Below are 19,992 nucleotides of genomic sequence, written 5' to 3' on the forward strand. Positions count from 1 at the left end.
CAGTCAAAGGAAAGCTTCTCAACTAACCTGCAAGGCCACAAGGCTGAGAGCACTCCGACCATGGAGACCAGTCAGAAAGCTGACAGTTCACAGGACATTCCACTGTACAGGATGTGTTCATATGCCATGTCTTTTCCAAGCCAAGCTAAAAAGAAATGAGACAACAAATCAGTGTATCAAATGCAAGGTGAGTACACCAATGAATACTGAATGAATCCAGGAGCATCTGCATCTTGGTTTGAAAGTTTACCACTCTAAAAGAGACATGCAGAGGGAGCACCTACTGAATATATTTGTTAATCAGGATACATATCCTCAAAAATATACCAATTCATATAAAAACGTAAATGTGATCTTCACTCTCCCATAGGATGCAAACAACTCCTTAAACACCTCTTCTTTTATGGCCTTGATATTTTGAATTGCAAGCATGCCATCTTAAATATGAAATTCAAAACATAGATGAAGGAAAAAATAATTGTAACCCATGTTAGAAGCTATCAGTGACTGTGTGTCTGTGCCTTTCAGTTAGCACCTATGTTAGGACAGAAACCACTGTATCCATTCAATCTGAAACAAACAGAAGCAAACATTTTATGTTCTGAATCAGTTTCAGAGTTAGATTACCCAGAATGGCAATTTCTAAATCAACAGTAGAATAAACTAGAAAACCTAAATTATCACCCATTGCTTTCAGAATATTTTGAATGTTGGAAAAATTTGTTCAGAGGTTTGCCCTTGTCTTCCTCTGATGTTGAGAGAATGTGATTGCGTAAAGTCACCCGGTGGGTTTCCATGGCTGAGTGGGGATTCGAACTCTGGTTTCCAGAGTCATAGTCCAATGCTCAAACCACTACAACATGTTGCCTCTTAGCATTGCTTTAAGTACTGACTTGTTTAGCATTGTTTTAAGTATTGGCTTTCATACCTCAGGACTGCAGAGCAGTTGCCTGTCAAATTTGTATCACCACAGGCAATCTTTTGAAAGTTTATTACCTGGGTCACAATATGTTTCTCTGTATTTTACATTGTTATGATATATTTTATGCATTTTGGTTGGCCCAATAAAGATATTGCTGTTTGTGGATCTGAGATGTTGTATTCTATCAATTTGGGATTTTGTAGATGTTTTACAGTATCCATAATTCTGAGAGAAAATATAAGAAATAAGGTAAGATTGTTGAACAAGGGCAAGACAGAAAATGAAGGCAGCTTTACAGCTGAACATCAAGAAAGCAAAAATTATGACCACAGATGAGCTACCTAATTTTAAAATAGAAGATGAAGAGATTGAAATAGTCCAAGATTTTCCATACTTGGGCTCAATCTTCAATTAAAATGGATACTGCATTCAAGAAATCGGAAGCAGACTAGCACATTGAAGGGCAGCTATGAAGGAACTAGACAAGATCCTGAAGTGTAAAGATATACCATTAAATACTAAATTTAGGAATATCCATGCCATTGTACTTCCCAATTCTTATGTACAGTTGTGAAAGCTGGAAAATGAAGAAAGCTGAAAGGAAAAAATATATAAACTTATTTGAGATTATTTTATTTTATTTATTTATTATATTTATTTGTTCGGACAATACCATGGACCATTTAAAAGACCAATGTATGGGTCCTAGAGAAGATCAATCCCAAACTCTCTCTGGAAGCAAAGATAACTAAACTGAGGTTGCTGTATTTTGGCCATATCATGAGAAGAAATGACTCACTAGAAAATATTATAATGCTTGGCAAAGTAGAGGGCAATAGGAAAAGAGGAGGGACGCATTCCAGATGAATAGACACAATCAGAGAAGCAAAAGTCATGAATCTGTAGGAGCTGAGCAGAGTGACTGAGGATAGGTTGACCTGGAAGTCTCTCATACATAGGGCTGCCATGAGTTGAGGTCAACAACAAATTGTATTGTTTTACACTCTGATCCCATCCCCTCTTACCTTGCAACTGCAGTATACTTCCAAGTCCATCACTATATCTGAAGAAGAGAACTATTATCTACAGAAGCTCATGTTACAATAAATCAGTTCATCTCAAAGGTGCTGTTTGACACATTCTTTTCCATTTGAATCATTCATAAGACTAAAAGATACCTACCAAAATGTGGCTGCAAAAAAGTAATCCCAAAGGACCGTGTGGAACCACCTTAAGATTTGTGTAAATAACATGTCTGGAATTTAAGCAAGAGATCTTTGTCTTAGCTCAGCAGGAGCTATATCTCAAGCAAGTCAAGAAGAATATCCAAGTTAGCAAGAAAACAAAGCTCACATGCTGATATAGCTGCTTATATATACATGAGGTTTAGAATGGCAGATAGAAAGCTTGGCTTAGAACACTTCTGTTTTGTTAATGTAGGTAAATGAACAACAATAAGCTTCTGGGTATTTTAAGCAGCACGAGGTCTCTCCTGAATTTTGGTGATTTGAATTTCAAAGACCTCGAGGAAATGAGAAGTAAAGTTTTGTGATGTGTTAATTTCTGCACCCAGCAGAGATCTACCAGTGTTCCACTGTTCTTTGAGATGCTCTTATAAACAATGAGGCACAGGGAAAACATGCTCTGGCAATTAATTATGCCTGGCAGCAATAAATGTGTTGCGGAAGCTTATTTAGCAAATGGACTGAAATGGAGTGAGATCACACACTATGCATTATTAGGAGACTGAAAGTAGATACACATATTCAGTAACAAGTTACAATGATCACACTACCCTGTGTACCTGAAGAATAATACTAAGCTAATTCACCTTTATCCAGGTGAAAAAACACAATTTGCACCGAGTGACTTCTGGGATATTTTCTGATCCGGTGATAATTCCAGAATATTGAGGCATACCTGTAAGGCTCAAGGTTAAGAACAGGTTGCTTTGGGAAACCAAAGAGAAAGAAATAAATTAAATTCCATAGCCTCTATCAAGAGGGGAGGTACTCAGTGGAGAAACAAACTGATGGTGGCTCTGACAGCAGACAAAAAGAAATGGACAATGAGAGTAGCTTGGCAGCTAGTCAATTCATGCTGTATGAATGGGGTGTTAGTTACCTGCCAAAGCTTCTCAGCTTTAAAACTTTCCAAACTGAGTCTCTGCACAGGTCCAAAACCTATAGTGTGAGGACACAGATGACTACTATGAGGAACTTCTGGATTTCCTAAATGAGAAAGTCAAATCCGCTTGCCCTCATGCTGCCAGCCTATTGACAACCACAATACCTACTTCTCAGCATCATTTCCACTAGAAAAATCATCATGGAGCGTTCATTGTCTCATAATATTACATTAGCAATTAATGCAGTTTGATGCCATTTTAACTGCCATGGCTCAATGCTATGGACAAAAAAACCCACCTTTCCACATATCAAAAAATAATGGATTTCTTGGGACAATTTTTGTCCCAATAATCTTTTTTTTACTCTTAAAAAACTGTTAGTGGATGAAACTCAGGAACATTGTTTATAACTCTTCAGATGACAATGTTGTAACATGACTCTCCTGGAGGCCTAGTTTTATCTGAATTCTGTAATAAAACATGAACCTAGAAGAAAAGGGTTTAAATGTCCTGTCCAAGTAGATGAAGGGTTTTTTAAAATCATATTACAGTAGAAAATAATGTCTTTAGTGTTTTCTTGGAATTATAATTTAAAAAACCCAATTAACTGAATTTTAGTAGGGGATAGTTTCAAGGTTTAATGCAGAATGAGATTATCATAATGAAGTCTGTTCTTCTGCAGATGAAAACTGAGCTATAGATGTTGATGCTTTGAAAAGAACATTACAATGTATTTTTCTCTAAGAGAAAGCACAACTTAGATGTAGAAGGAATGTTAGATGAGTATTGCTGTTGTATCATGATATATTCTGGGCCATTCTCTTTGCTATCCTTGAGTAATGATTAAGATTCTAGGATTAAAAAGGTATTCTCATAAGAATCTATAACCCGTACTTTCAAAAATATTAAAACATTAAGACACAAGGTTTAACAGCCTGCCATTAAAATACAATTTTATCTTTTACAAGATTTTTCTGTCGTCTTAAAATATAGCTCATTCCATAAAACACAGCATTTGTAAATTTCTGTTCAGTATGGAAATAAACATGTTATTACACAGAATAAAAAAATAAATAATACTTTAAAAATTAAAAAAAACGAACACAGTGCATTTAATTAACTGGCTAGGGAGAACAACATAGTGCAAACATACTGTTCTGGAAAACAATATGCTTTGATCACTGTATTTCAAAAATTAGCAACCAGATACATAGTAGGTAGGCAAAGAATAGCAAAAGGTAAAAAGGACTCTGTTGAACTGCTTATTCATCCATCTTATGTCAGACAAATGGAATATAAACCTATACACCTGAGGGACTATTGATATATATTTACACTTCAGATCTAAAATGGATTGGATAAGCATCAGCCCAAGATGTTTTGTTGACTGCGGTGGGTGGCAAAATGGTGCTTGTACTAAAATCAACACAACTTATAGCACATTTACACTACAGAAATAATGCAGTTTGACACCACTTTGGCTGTCATGGCTCCATCTGACAGAATCCTAGGATGTGTAGCTTTGTGAGTCATCAATACAATTTGGCAGAGAAGATTAAAAACCTTATAAATACAAATCCAAGGATCCCCTAAGACTGAGCTACAGCACTTAAGGTGGTATCAAACTGCATTAATTCTACAACGTAGGTGCACCTTTAGGCTACATTGACATTGCAGAATTAATGCAGTTTGAAGCCATTTTAAGTAACATGCCATGGAATTTTGGAATTTGTAGTTTTGTGACATATTTAGCTTTCTCTGTCAGAGAGCTCTGGTGCCACAACAAACTACAAATCCAAGGATTCCACAGGATGGAGCTATTACAGTTAATGCAGTGTCAAACTGCATTAACTCTCTAGTGTGGCAGAAGTCTTTCTGAAGGCTCACTTACTTCAGTGGTTCTATAAGGTAAGTGTGGTGTAGTGGTCTGAGTGCTGGACAGCTCTGGAGAGCAGGGTTTGATTTCCCACTCAGCCATGGAAACCTAGCCTCAGAGAAAGACCACGGCAAGCCTACTCTGAACAAATCTTGCCAAGAAAACCCAATAATAGGTTCACCATGGGGCTGCCATAAGTGGGAAATGACTTGGAGGCACATAACAACAACAAAGCATAACTATCTTATGACTATCTCCAACCCATTTTTTGTATTATTTTGTTAGATATAAGTTAGACACATTTAAAAAAAAAATACACATGAGAATCATTATCACACTGGTCCAAAGCACACTGCAGAAATAATCCAGTTTGAGACCATTTTAACTGCCCTGGCTCAATGCTAGAGAATTCTGGGAACAGTAGTTTTGTAAAACATTTAGCCTTCTCTATCAGAGAGCTCTGGTACCCCAATAAACTATAGTTCCCAGAATTTCCTAGCACTAAGCCAGAGCAGTTAAAGTGCTCAAACTGGATTATTTCTGCACTGTGCTTTGTACCACTGATCCTTAAAAGGTAAGAAAAGTGGGTTTGCATCGCATACAATACACACAAAACTGGCAAGCAAATCAGGTTGATGCACATGTATCTATTTGGTTTTCAGACTTTCAGGTTTGCAGCACAATGAACTCCTTTTGATCATATGAAAGTTTAGAGTTCACTTTCGCTCTCCTTCAGTGAGAACACCTTTGACGCTTAGCAATGTCACTCTCCTGTTAATCCGATAAATAGGTTTTATAAGACACAGTTCCCAGATCAGTCAGTCACCAGTCTTTCTGAGCCACTTCCTTCCTGTGTCCTTGTCTGTTACAGACAAGCACTACATTGTTAAGACTTGTCAGCAGGCTATTCTTTCATTTTAAAAATAAAATAAAGTAGTTTATTATTTTATTTGAATATTATCTGAGTAGCTTATTATTCTGCTCCTCACTACATTGATTATTTGTTTTACTGGTATATTTAGACATTTCCCCATCATCCTCACAATGTATCATCAGTCTTTCACTCTTTCACTCTCTCTTATAGAGGAGGAATGGTACTTGGGACAAATATAATGTTTTACATTCTATTTGCACCCCCTCCTTATGACCACAATCACTACCTTGCAACCTAGCATGTGCTAAAAGCCTTAAATAGTTTGGGATAAGCTATATGAATAACTATCTTCACCCAAATAATCCTATCTCGACTCAAAGATCTATGTCAGGGTTCCTTATTTTCTTTAGTACACTCCTTCAAGATCTGTCATGTCCGCATGAAGGAGAGATCTTAGCACTGATCTTACCACTTACCACTCCTTTCCCATTGATATGCACATAGCCTTTCTGTGCAGGCATTCAGGTGAGCAGTAAAAATCTTTCTGTTCAAATCAAAGTTTCCTTCACTTGCATTTATCATGGATTTGTGTGACCAAAGCAGCTTCACCAAGTATTCTGTACACTAGCCAATAGGGCTGTTATGTTTTATATTTGACCATGCTCTTCTGCATGTGGTGTTTTGAGATGACAAAGCCATGAACAGATAAAGACATATACTAAGCTGGCAATTCTGAAGCCAATAGTTCTCCACCTGGCTGTCTGACAAAAGGATACAGGTTGAGTCTCCCTTACTCAGAATTCCAAAATCTGAAATATTCCAAAACCCAAAACTTTTTCATGCATGGCTGAGATAGTGGCAGTTTTGCTCTTCGATGGTTCAATGTACACAAACTTTGTTTCATGTAAAAAAAATTTTTTAAATACTATATAAAATTACACTCAGGCTACATGCATAAGGCATATATGAAACATAAATGAAGTTTGTCTTTAGACCTGGGTCCCATCTCCAAGATAGAGAATGTATATATAAATACAGGTATTCCAAAATTCAAAAACATCCAAAATCCAAAATATTTCTGGTCCCAAGCATTGCACATAAGGAAGACTCAATCTGTATCGTGATATCTCAGTGGGGATGAGCTGGGAAACCTGCAGTCCTCCTGATGTTAAAATCCAATTTGCACTAGCCCTAGTTAGCTTGAACTAGCTTGAAACATGACTGGAGGAACAGGTCATGATGGGAGGTGTAAGACCAAAATTTCCCCACACCCATAAAAGAAAAAAAGCTGCTGAGCAGAAATCCGCACAGGGCTTTCAGAGGTGAGATCCCTGCATATAGTTAAGACTCACTGTTCATAAATTCACAATATGTAATAGTTGCCAAAGAATCTGGCAGCACCATTTACATTGTGCTCTGTCTTGAACAAGCAGGGCAGCCAGGAACAGTTCCTAAAAGAATAATTTTATATTCTTTGCTTACATTATAGGCAGGATAAAATAAAATGGAACCAGCCAAAAAAGAAATGTGGAAGATAAAGCCAAATGTTACATGACAATTTTGGAAAGGTAGAAAGGCTCAGTTCCCTCTGATGTAGCAGTTGGTGTAAAAGCTGTTTCATTTGATAGAAGGTAAGGGACTATTCTGCCTTTCCACTGATTAAATCCATGATTACATACTATTTCAACAAAGGTATTCATGCTTCTCAAATGTTCATGTCAAGAGACACACTTGATATCATGTCTCATTAAGCAAGCAATATAATCCAATAGAACCCTATTGCCACCTTCCATTTGGAGCCATAATCATACATGCATACATATGCATGCATACAGCTACAATTAAGTCCAATTGAAATCAGTGGCAAACATCCAAAGACATTTTGTTTCTGCATGATACTTTAAAATGTAAATTGATTCTTGGAGTAATGGGAAACCAATCATTGTTAAGCATTTCATTCATAAAGAAGGAAATAACTGTCTGCAGTTCTTTTTCTCTCCCTTCTAGTCCGCATCCCACCCTGACCAAATATTCTGTAGGTTTAGTAGGTTTGTATCAGCACAGACCAAGCTGAAAGGGGAACGGCTGCACCCATTGACAAACTTCTCACTTAGTTCACTTTAAAGGGTTTTCTTTAACAACATTTGGGATATCCACTTAGTTATAGATACACTATATTGGGGGTTTTGGTACTATTTTTCACACCACATCCTATACATGCATAAGCATAAATCGTACTACATGTGAGGCAGATTATGTGCCATAGCACAACAGAACTATTATGCAAATATTAGCAGAAATCGAGTTGCACATAGAAAAATACTGTATTTTGTGATTGTGTACTGCAGTTTCAATTTTCTTTACTGTGCACTGCAGTTGCACATTTTGAAATGGTAACTGTCATTGATACAATATTCTGTCTGAGGGTTTGTGGATTGTTGGTGTATATAGATATTTACACTACGTGGTGGAGTAATGATTTGGGTGTTGGACTACAATTCAGGAGATCAGGGTTCAAATCCCCACTCAGCCATGCAAATCCGCTGGGCAAGTCACATCCTCTCAGCCTCAAAGGAAGGCAAGGGCAAATCCCCTCTGAACAAAACTTGCCAAGAAAACACTGTGATATTGATCAGAATGGGGATTATAGTCAAGAAATCTGGAGAAAAAAAAACCCCTAGGATTGAGAAAGATAGCTATGAAAGAACTAGACAAGATACTGAAGTGTGAAGATATAACACCAAGGTCAGGATCAACCAAGCTATCATATTTCCCACAACTATGTGTGAATGTGAGAGCTGGACAGTGAAGAAAACCGATAGAAAGAAAAAAAAATCATCTTAGATGTGGTACTGGAGAAGAGTGCTGAGGATAGTGTGGATGAAAGGACAAACAGATGGGCCTTAGAGAAGATCAAACCTCAACCTCCCTGGAAGCCAAGATGATTACACTGAGGTGTCATATTTTGGACTTGTCATGAGAAGGCAGGACTCACTAGAAAAGACTATAATGCTGGGAGAGATGAAGGGTGGTAGAAAGAAAGGAAGACTATTATTATTATTATTATTAAACTTTATTTCTAAAGTGCTGTAATTATACACTGTGCTGTACAAAATTAGTAAAATTAAGGAATATATAAAAGCCTGCCCGAGGCGTACACTCTAAGGCCTGTTACAGACAGCCAAAATAAAGCTGCTTCGAGTCACAGTGGAGGTATGGTGTTTTAATGATGCATGCGTCCTAAGAGTCCAGAAGTCACACCAAAGCCACGCTCCAGCCCTAAGACTGGAGCATGACTTTGGTGGTGGCCCTGACTCTTAGGACGCATGCATCATTGAAACACCATACCTCCACTGTGACTCGAAGCAGCTTTATTTGGCTGTCTGTAACAGGCCTAAAAGTAATAACAATTAACAGAGGAATAGATAAAATATAATGTAGGAAAGACCTACACAACAGAGTGAATAGCCTTAATCAAGGAAACCATGGTCCTGAGCCTGCAAGACCTGAGCAAACAGTTGAGAGCAGAGGGGCTTGCAGGTGTCTCATTTGTGGGATTTCATGAGTCAAAGTGAACTCTGAGGCAGCTGACAAAAACAACAAGCTTCCCCTTAGGGTTGCCATAAGTCAGAAATGTTTTGAAAGCACATATTAACAATGAGGGGATGCTGGACTGAAGCCTAAGAATGCTTGCTTTCTTCCCCTTACATAATTTTTTTCACCATCTTTGCCTAATGTGGACTTCAAAAGCTGGTACAATCCATTTATGCCTTATGGATGGCCTAATAAAACTATCACAACAATGTATATCTTGGATTTTGTTTTATGATGAGCACAGCTACCCCTGCATTCTTCAGTTACCAGTGTATTGTTCCCTGGAGCATAATGGTAATGCATCCGCTCACTCACAAACCACAAGAACATGAGTTAGTAACAGCCAGGGGCTCAGGGTCGACTCAACCTGGCATCCTTCCAAGGTCTCTAAAATGAGCACGTTGGGGGCAATTAGCTTATACATTGTAAACCACTTAGGGAGTGCTTAAGTGTACTGATAAGAGGTATAGAAATGTACTTGCTATTGCGTGCTATTGCTACTGGATCCTTGTCTGTCTTCTTCTTCCTCCAAGTGATTGAAAAACTGTATCGTTCTGGGCCATGGTTTGTTGTCCTCGGCACATCGCGTAATTATAAAATACTCTAAGACGCGTTACAGACTGCCCAAAACGGGTGGTCTCGCGCCCGCGCCGGTTGCTCGCGAGGGAGCCGCAGCAGCCAAACTGTGCGGCTCCCTCGCAGAGCAAAACGAAGCCCCAAAATAGTGCTTCTTTCCGCGGCGCAGATATGACACCGCAAGGCGCCAATGGCGCACTTGCAGTGTCACATGCGCCACACGACGTGCGGACACAGCACATCCGCTACGTAAAGATGGCAGCCCTTGTGTGGAACGGGCACCGCCATTTTGTGTGCGTATTAGCATTAGTGGGCATCAGGAAGTGACGCCCTTTCTAACCCTAGTATGCGCAAGCAGCATACTTTATACCCTGTGTAATGGCCTAAGATAACTGATTCTTCTGTTGTCCACTAACAAACTCACGGACTACTGAAACAACAGCTGCACAAAAACAACAGCATCAGCAATACTATTGCTACTATTTTTATTACAACTACTAATTGTTATTATTATTTCTCATCCACTTCTCCTTTAGGCTTGAGGAGGGTTACACACATAGATTAAAATGCATATACAGTGAGCCCTGGTATCCACTGGAGTTTGGTTCCAGTACCCCCCGTGGATACCAATATACTCATGTTCCATTAAATACAATGACATAGTAAAATGATGTACCTTATATAAAATGGCAAAACCAAGGTTTGGTTTTGAAATGTATGTATTTTTAAATATTTTGAACATGGATTTTTGAATCCATAATACAGAGGGCTGACTGTATAACTAAACACATGCAACCATTTAAAAATATCAATTAAATATAAAAAGAGAGAGTTAAGATGACCATTACATATAAAATCAGCAAAACTGAGAAGGACTCATAGCAGATAATTCGCATTGATACAATGCAAATAAACAGAAATAAAATCATCCGCTAGGTAAGGATTCATTTTCCAGGCACACTTAATGTAAAACACTGTACTTCTTTGTCAATCATATAGTTTTCCCCTCTCCAATATTATTACAGGGATACCTTACTTTAACAATCTGAGCCTGAAAAACTGGTATGAACTCAATGTGCTAGGAAAATTAGAAGGACATACTAACTCAAATGATGCTGGCAGATGTCCAAGGCACTACAAAGGAATCACTTCCAATTAGAATGATGATTAACATTCTGATTAAGATTTATTATACTTATTCACCTTGATTGCTTATTGTTCCCAAACCATTACTTTCAGGAGATAAAAGAAAAATTAGCATACCTTTGTGGTTGCACACTTAAGCAAACGGAAGAAATTAAATGACAAATATCACTGATTGTTGCACAGGCTCATTTATGAGGTACTTAACGGTCCTTGAATAGCACTGGGAAACATCTGTCAGAGGACTCATGATGCTGCAAGGCAGCAGTTGACTTGGTCTGAACAAAAGTGGTTAAGGATGGTGTGTATTTTTTTCAGCAAAGCTAGAAACATGAAAAAGCATCCACCTACCTCTTCACAGTACCTCAGGTCAACTGACTTGCCATCACTACGAACACAATCAAGCATTCTTGTTTTGATCCCATTACCACAGACAGCTTTCTCACTTAGCTGACATGTACTCCAGTCTAGAAGGAAAGGAAACAAAATAGAACTGGAAGCTAGTAACAGAGGCTTTCCTTCACTAGATTAGACCCACGATACATGAAAATGTAATCTTCCAAATTAATCCTTTATTCCATCCATTCAAAATAAAAAATAAATTACAATTATCTTCTCATATCAGCCTGCTGAGAAACCACAACCAACAACCAACAGACTAAATCCAATTGCTAGTCCCAACTAGAGAAGACCCATTGAATCAAGGGAAACTTGGTAAACTGACACATAAATCTGTTCTAATTGGGACTAGTAATTGAATTTAGGTAAATAACTGTAACAGAGTTCAAGTCCCAACTGAGTTCAGTCAGGTCTACTTGTAACCAAGGTGTCCACAGAATTGTAGACCACAAGAACAATCTTCTGCATGTTTACTTAAAAGTAAGTTCAACTGTGTTCAGTGGGGTTTTCTGCATTCTTAGCATGAAAAGCCTAAATGACCGTTCTAAAACATAAAAATTAATGGAATGAAAAGGTTTGCACTACATTTAAACAATCTTGTGCACTCCCAGAAATGTTGGATTATAATTCCCACAACCTTTGACTATTTGTCATGCTGTTTGGAACTTATGGATGCTGTGGTCCAAAACCTGGAGCTGGAGCCCAGAACATACAGACATCACAAGGTTGCCTCAAACCTGCAAGCACCTCCACAGCCAAAATTGCATCATAGATGCAAAGGAGGCAGGCTTGGAAGAACCATGAAGTGTGCAGATTTGTTCCCCTAAACTGGGCAATCCAGTTATCCCAATGAGGAGTGAGCATGCTCAGTGACAATAGAATGCTAGATGAATGTTGGGGAGGTGAGGGAACCGAAATGGAGGATAGGATCAAGCACCCAGAAATAGGGAGCGGTTGTCTGGCTAAAACTCTGAACACAAGTATTCAAGTGCACTACTCATTTACAGCCTAGTCATCTTTAAGTAAAATGAGTACCTGTCACATTGTATTCATAGTGGTAACAATTTTTGTTCAGACTGCAAGTTTCTGTCTCCACAGCTGGAGGGCAGGCCTTTCCTTCTTGAGGTTGCCTCATAACTTCTGCTCTCCGTTCCCTCACACTGCTTCCATTACATGGCTGAGAAAGGAAACCACAGATTATTTTATTTTGATATATATTATCTACCATCCTTAGCCCTGTGCAGTGTGGTGGTTAAAGTACTGGAATAAATTAAGGGAGATGAAATTTCCACTCAGACAGTAATCTCAGGCTACTAACTTTCTTTTAAGATTAACCTGTCACAGTGGAAGTAAAATACACGCAGAATAAATAGAATAAATATACAATATACTGTAAAATGTATTTTAAAGAAATACAATTATTGGAAAATAAATAAGGCTGGATCTTAGCTATGCTTGTAGTAAAATCACTAAATATGATAATATTTAGATGAGCCATGATTAATTTAAGTCCTGCTGATTTCAATAGCTAACAAGAGATAGAATGTATATCTGAAGACCTAGCAAAAATAACCAAAGACCTAGCAAAAATAAAACCCAAACAAGAAATGGGTTTCTCAAGTGTTGAACAATTTCAACAAGGTGAATCTTGAGGTCCTTTTTAAATTATACCGAAAATCTTTAAACAGAGGTAGAGAGCTCTCCCCCTACATTCACTGTTTTCCTTCTCCCTGCCCCAACACGACCATAGAATGGCTTTTATTAAGGAGGAAACCATAATTCCATGTCAGGGCACACATTTTGCATATCAATCAGTTGTTATTTTCTTTTTTGTTGGATCAGACCCCTTCTGATGAAACCTATAAGATCCTTCCCCAGGAAAAAAATGCTCTTTGACACTATTTTTGAAATAGGAAAGAAATTGAAGGTTCCCCCTTTTTACTTGATTCATAGAACCCCCCCTCCCCCCTCCCACAGGACTACAAGTTTTAAAAGCCCTGATGAAGGTAATCCAAGGATCAATCACTGCTGTCTCCACTTAAAACTAGGGGACACAGGCTATCGGCCTCATGTGATCCTGGATACATGTTGATTAGCCTTGGTGCTTTCCCACTACTGACACATGTCCCCTTCCCTTGGCTGATGGAAACTGCTTCTTCTCTGTTACTACTGGATATGCATACGCATGTGCATAACTACTACTGATTATGCTGGTTGGGCTCCCTGGGAGATGGTTATAGCCTTCTCTCTATCCTATCCATCCAGAAGCAAGTGATGCTTCGCAATCTCCACAAACAGCATGAGGAGGGTATAAAGGCATCTCTCCCCACTCTCCTATCAATCTCTTTGGAGATTACTGGTGTGCAGTCCTAGCTTTCCCAACCTTAGTGATCTAGATGGGCAAAAATGTCTGGTCTGGCGTAAGACAGGCATTATTATATGAAATTCTGAGAGGTGTCAGGCAATCTACTGCTTGGAGGAATAAAGATGATAGAATTTTGGTTGGATTGAGTAAGAACATTCTGACATCCTTCAGTTCCATCAATGTGGGTTTTGGATATTTCTAAACTGCCTTACCAATAAACATCTAGACCACTGGCCCCATTCTGACATGACACAGTCCTCTGGACAAGGCAGTGTACATTTTCTAGCACCGATAGGCAACTCTTCTTGGTCACATAAGTAGTCTTCAACAACATCTGAAGGACCATCCATAGTGTTTTGCATACATCTGGAAAACCAAAGTGTACACTAAAATGAATGTGGGGCAAATTTTTAAAATGTTATTCATAACAAGACAGATGTAGAAACACTGTTCTTTACATACAGTTTAGAAACCAGTATCAATATCCACAGAATTTTACAATGTAAGCAAAATAAATAACAAAAGAGTGTGCAAAAACTTTCATAATCTTATTCAAAAGGTGAAAACCATGTGAACTTATTTCTTCTTGCATGCAGGTATGAAATAAGTGAACATCTGCAACACTGTGGTTCAGGCAACCTTAAAGAGCAGTCTCTATCCTACAACAACCTTTTGATGAGCTTGCAGTAAGCTTTTGAATATAGAACTGTATTCTATCACGTCAAATTCATGGCGTGACTTTTATAGTGCAATAACCCAGCCTCACTGAAGGAACAGAGGAAGAGTAATCAGATATTATTATCTTCCATTTATAATCTTCTGTGTTGTCCCATGGCTTCTCCTGTTTTCTTAGTACAGAAATTCCACTGGAGAAAGACAGGTGGGATAACTCTACAGTATCTTTTGTAACACTATAGCAGCAATCTGCCTGGAAGTATCATTTGCCTCTCAAGTTTAGCTTTGTCTACACTGACTGACTATCACTTTCCAGGGTCTGTGGAAAAGGTTTTAGCTTCACATCACTATCATCCATTTACCATCCCAATCTTTTAACTAGTGAGGCAGAGGACTGAACATGGCATCTTCACCATGCAAACCATGTACACTGCCATAGAGTTAACAGAACACAGCTCCATGGATTGGGACTTGGATGACAATACTAAGCCTTTCATTCTTTCTTCTTATACTCAAAAATAAATGATAGCATCATATTGGCACGAAGTACCGTAGTGATTTCCTCCATTCCATATTATAATGGGTTAGTCTAATTAAATCTGGAACCAATCCAACATTTTAATACAATGTTTAATTGGGCATTTCTTATACTGATCTGAATCTTTGTCACAATTCAATCTTTTAGCCACTGCACCGCACTAGCTCCCAGTACCTGCCCCAAAACATCTAAATTCAATGAATAGGGTCCAGACATACTGAGCCATACTTACAACAGACCCATTGAAAGGTTTATCCATAAATAGCTTAAGTCTTATTAATTTCAATAGTTGCACTATTACTATCACTGAGTTTGAATCCAACCTAATATTAGTACTTTACATTGTTACTGTCACTGATGTCATTGTGTGTCTTCAAGTCATTTCCAACTCATGGAGTCTTTGAGGGGATTAATGCTTTTCTTGGCAAGACTTATTCAGAAGAGATTGCCTTTTTCTAAGGCTGTGAGAGGGTGACTTACCCATGGTCCCTCAGTGGGGATTAAAACCCTGGTGTCCCAGAGTCCCAGTCCAAAACTCAAACTACTGCACCACAGTGGCTGTTCCAAGTACTTAGGAAGTTACTTCTAGCATATAAGCAAAAGCACTGTACACATCCCTTGTTTAAGTAAACCTAGAAGAACTTGATGTTAACATAAATTCAACAATGGAACCAATTCTCAAGAAAGTTAAGAGATTCTCCTTGATGGAGCTCTTTAAGCAGAGGCTAGACATTAGTTGAGCACATTCTAGCTGTAAATTTCCACCATCAAGCAGACAGCTGGAGAAGACAGCTTATAAAATCTCAAGTGGACTGGATCCAGACACAGCCAACATAGACCAACTGAGATTATCAGCACTTGACCAACTCAAGTTCCCTTATTTCAACTGGACCACTCTTAGTATGCCTAAGCCTGGATTTATCCATCTGAGATGTTCCTTTCTGTATTGAAATACCCATGGTACTATAAGACGTAAATCAAAGTGCCTCTTTATCTTAGGACTTTACATAACTATTTCAATAAAAAAAATACTCAGCCCATAGTAAAGTGGTACTCGCACTGCCATAGAATGTTTCATCACTTGATACAGTGACATTGTTTCGTATTTAATTATTTTTGTTTTAAGTGAGTTTTAAAAAAAGAAACACTGACCTTCAATTAAAAAAAACAACACCAGTAACAATAATAAAAAAACAAGACTCAAAAGGGCAGCAAGATTTTTAAATGCAGATAAAAACAACCAATATGATTAATATTGTTATGAAGTTTGAACAGTGCAAATAATAATGGGAACTGCCTGATGAAATAAATAAAGGGATCCCTCAGTGGCCTGTTGAGTTATCAATCAGCACAGAGGAGGGCGCGTAGCTATTAGCATTACTCATATTAGAAAGGCAGGGGATGGTTATGAGATTCTGATTTGTCAAAAAATTAACTTTCACAGCTCTGCCTCTGTTCAGAAAAACAACAACAAAGAAAATAGTCCATGTCTTTCAGGAAGATCTCTCTTCCATGTTTAAGATCCCTTGCCAGCCTACACAGCAGGCTAAGCCAAAACACAATAGAAATGTAGTGATGATCTCAGGCCTCCAAAATCACTCCTAGAAGCCAACATGTTGGTTCAAGATCGAATGGGCCAAAATTTCCCTGGTACACAAAGGAAACATTTCAAATAGTGCTGCTTTAATATAAGGATGATTTAATACTGTACCAAGTTCTGCTCTTCAATTCTCCTTCTCAGTTCAAAATGATTTTGTGAACAGTTTTTAGCTCACCTCACTTTTCTGGTTTCCACACCTTCACCACAATTCTCCTTTGAGTCCACATTAGTCACTTTGCATACACTCCAGGGTTCAGGGACTCCAATGTACTGACTGCAGTCACTGTGGCACGGGACCACCTCATATACCTGGAAAGTGCACACACAAAAGATTATCCTATTCCATGTTTAAGCACAGCTGGAACAAATGGAATCAGTAGTAACACTGTTGCCTTTATTTACTATAGAAAAGAGTTTACATACTTGCAGTTAAAGCAAAAGGACAAAATTGCATTTGTTGCGAAAGTTAGGAATCATGCATTTGTAATCAGCATTAGCAAATGTGTGTGTGTGTAAACTGAAGCCATTCAGTAAAGCCTGCTTTTGTTCAATCTTCATTCAGGTGCACTTTTAACTCTGCTAGGACATGACTGTTTGATTTCTTTCTGACTCACAGTCAAATCAGAGTTCCACTTGCTACATACCTCTGCTATTTAAGAAGCCATGAATTTTCTGCAGACAATATATTAAGTTGTCTGTTATCCATCACAACCAGAAATTATTGGATTTAGGATTCTAGGTTTTTACCACCTGATAACCAGGTGGGAAATCAGAGGCAATTTGGTATATGCTATGTATTCCAGTAATGACAGCTGTTTTTACTCAAAAAGATAGGCCTGTATTGGATAAGGAGAATGATCCAACAGTGGACTAAAAGGAGGTATTGCATTGTTGATCAGGGATTGCATCTCCTCATCAGCAACTGAGACCATAGCTTCCTCAAAGAGCCCATCATAACTCCTGGCCCTCTACTCCTCTTCATTTTCATGTGTTCCCAAATCAACTTGAGAAGTTGAGTATGTGTAGTAGTGAGCACCACTTTCACTTGCTCTTTCCCTCGTATTCTCTTCTGCTCACCTGCTCCTTCTTTCTTGCTGCCCTAGTCATTCACCTACTCTCCCCCTGGGCAGAGCTGAGTGAGAGCTTGGTCTGTTTAAAGAGGGGGATGACCAGTTCTCAAAATCCTGAGCCAGTCCTGAGGCTTTCTGTAAAATAGTTGAGATACTCTCCACACACATTTGCCATCCTTCTCACATGACCGGGAAGGACTGACAGCTAGCACACATCTGACTTTATTGTGGATCATTCTCATCTATGTGCCAAACCTTGTAATAACTGGTGGCAACAAAGATATAGTTAGGAGATTTTTTAAAAAAACCTACTCTGTATTTTTATCCATGTTGACTCCCATTACCACTGCTGATACAATGAAGCCCATGATTATTGAATACACAAAAGCATTGTAAGTTAACACACATATAGTGTCAAGGACAGGTTACAGGCAAAGGCAAACACTGCACACATTAGAGAATTGTATCTGGAAGCATGCTGGGATGCTGGACATTTGTTTTGCTGACGCTTACCTGAGCCTGAGGCAGGAGTTGGCCATGAATGCAAGGGCATAAGCAAAGGTAAATAAAAACAATAGTTAGGAAGCAAGAGTGATATTCAAAAACAGACACACTGCTTCAAAGCATTAAACTGATCTTCTCAGGAAGCCATGATCTTTGCAAAATATAAGATAATTCTTTTGTTTATTCATTTGGACATTCACATTCTAGGAAGTCACTTCTTAAAGCATGGTTGGGAAACTTGTGGCTCTCCCGATGATGAAGCTACTGGAAGCTGGGAGTCCAATATCTTGATGACCACAGATTCCCGACTGTCTTAAAGTTCCCTTGCAAAAGGTCTCTTACAAATATATAGTGGGCTCTGACCATGCTTGTTTGTAGCTCAGGATGAAATTGTTGCTGTTGTGTGCCTTTAAATTGTTTCTGACATATGGTGAATGTGAGGTGACCTTATCATGGGATTTTCTGGGCAAGATTAAATGCTCATTTTCTGTTTCGTGATAGCACTGATTGTTTAGAATTTCCTAGTGGCAGGTTATATTTTCATCTGATTTAGGACAGGAGGGAACAACCAGTTTTATTTGCTTTCTGAAAACAAGATAATAGGAGAAAAGACTCTAGGCCTCATTTCCAGTGATCTTTCCCCCACTTCAGTTCAGAACATGCTTATTCCATGTTTGGTATCGTAAATGTCAATGAGTTGGAAACAAACTGGGCAGAAGTAAATGCATTTTCTTGGTTTTCTTCCCATGGCAGCCTTCCCCAGTTCCTGCTAATGCTACACAGAGGGTTGGAGGACCCCAGTGAATGAGCTTAACTGTGATAAAGAGGAGGCGGGAGCCCTGGAGATAGGGCAGAAGCATCTTCCATGAAGTGCTGCTATTGAGCCACCCCCATCCACTGAAAGCAGATGTTAAGCTTTCTCCTTCCGAATAGCTTGTTCCTTAGGTGAATGACATATTCTAAGCCCATGCTGCAACATGATTGTATTTACATGTGTCTACAGCACAAATAAGACATCTGAGTACAGACAGCTCTGTACATCTATCTTTAGTGGATACAGTACAGATGTCTGGATACAGACAGGTCTGTACTATCAAAGAAACTTCTTTGATAGTAAATTTCTTTTAGTATCTGTAGCATGTAAGTGTTTTTCTTTTCCCCCAATCACTTTTGTGTAGTACAGAGAAAACTTCAAAGACAGGTGCTTTAAAAGATTCCAAGGGTGACAGAGGTAGAATAGTATCAAATAAAGAGCAACTACTGGGAAACAGAAAGAGTTTCTCCAGCTATAGATCTCCAGCTACAGCTACATGTCTTGCAGAAACATCAAAGTAAGATTGTACCAAATATCTAATCGGGATTATATAATTCTGTAGAAATTTGTTTTTTCCTTGTCAGAGGCCTAGCTAAACTAAAACAAATTCTTAGTGTAAAGTAGTTTATATATCTATTATTGACTAAGGTTTAGTGGTCTAGTGCAGATTTGCCCCATTCTTTGAGTGTAAGTAAAGGTATGGGAGTGATATATTTTAAAATAAATATATTGCTTGATTTGCCTATAAACTATTTTACATCCCGCATGATTTTTTTAGTTCTTTTAAATACTGTTGTCCATTTACCTGAGACAATATTTGTCCTCTGTCTTTATTAAGTAACAATTCCTTTGTAAAATAATTGATGTTCAAGACATTAGAACTATATGCTACCAAGTACTGTTTGTTCATTTTA

At 38.4% G+C, this 19,992-nt stretch overlaps 1 protein-coding gene across 6 annotated transcripts in view; it reads right to left on the reverse strand.

Annotated features, from left to right (window-relative positions):
- Positions 1-19,992, reverse strand: part of THSD7A (thrombospondin type 1 domain containing 7A) — a 293,837-nt gene that overhangs the window by 26,044 nt on the left and 247,801 nt on the right. For 5 of the 6 annotated variants that reach the window (XM_042475198.1, XM_042475201.1, XM_042475202.1 and 2 more), the window contains 6 exons: positions 18,274-18,279; positions 16,866-16,999; positions 14,090-14,243; positions 12,548-12,689; positions 11,465-11,580; positions 28-145 (listed from right to left, as the gene is read on the reverse strand). In XM_042475198.1, the coding sequence (XP_042331132.1) occupies positions 28-145; positions 11,465-11,580; positions 12,548-12,689; positions 14,090-14,243; positions 16,866-16,999; positions 18,274-18,279 (670 nt within the window). The remainder of the gene's footprint in view (positions 1-27; positions 146-11,464; positions 11,581-12,547; positions 12,690-14,089; positions 14,244-16,865; positions 17,000-18,273; positions 18,280-19,992) is intronic. The other variant, XM_042475199.1, reaches the window with a different exon arrangement.

This window comes from Sceloporus undulatus, chromosome 6, assembly GCF_019175285.1.
Source record: "Sceloporus undulatus isolate JIND9_A2432 ecotype Alabama chromosome 6, SceUnd_v1.1, whole genome shotgun sequence".
In the NCBI taxonomy this organism is placed as follows: Eukaryota; Metazoa; Chordata; class Lepidosauria; order Squamata; family Phrynosomatidae; genus Sceloporus; species Sceloporus undulatus.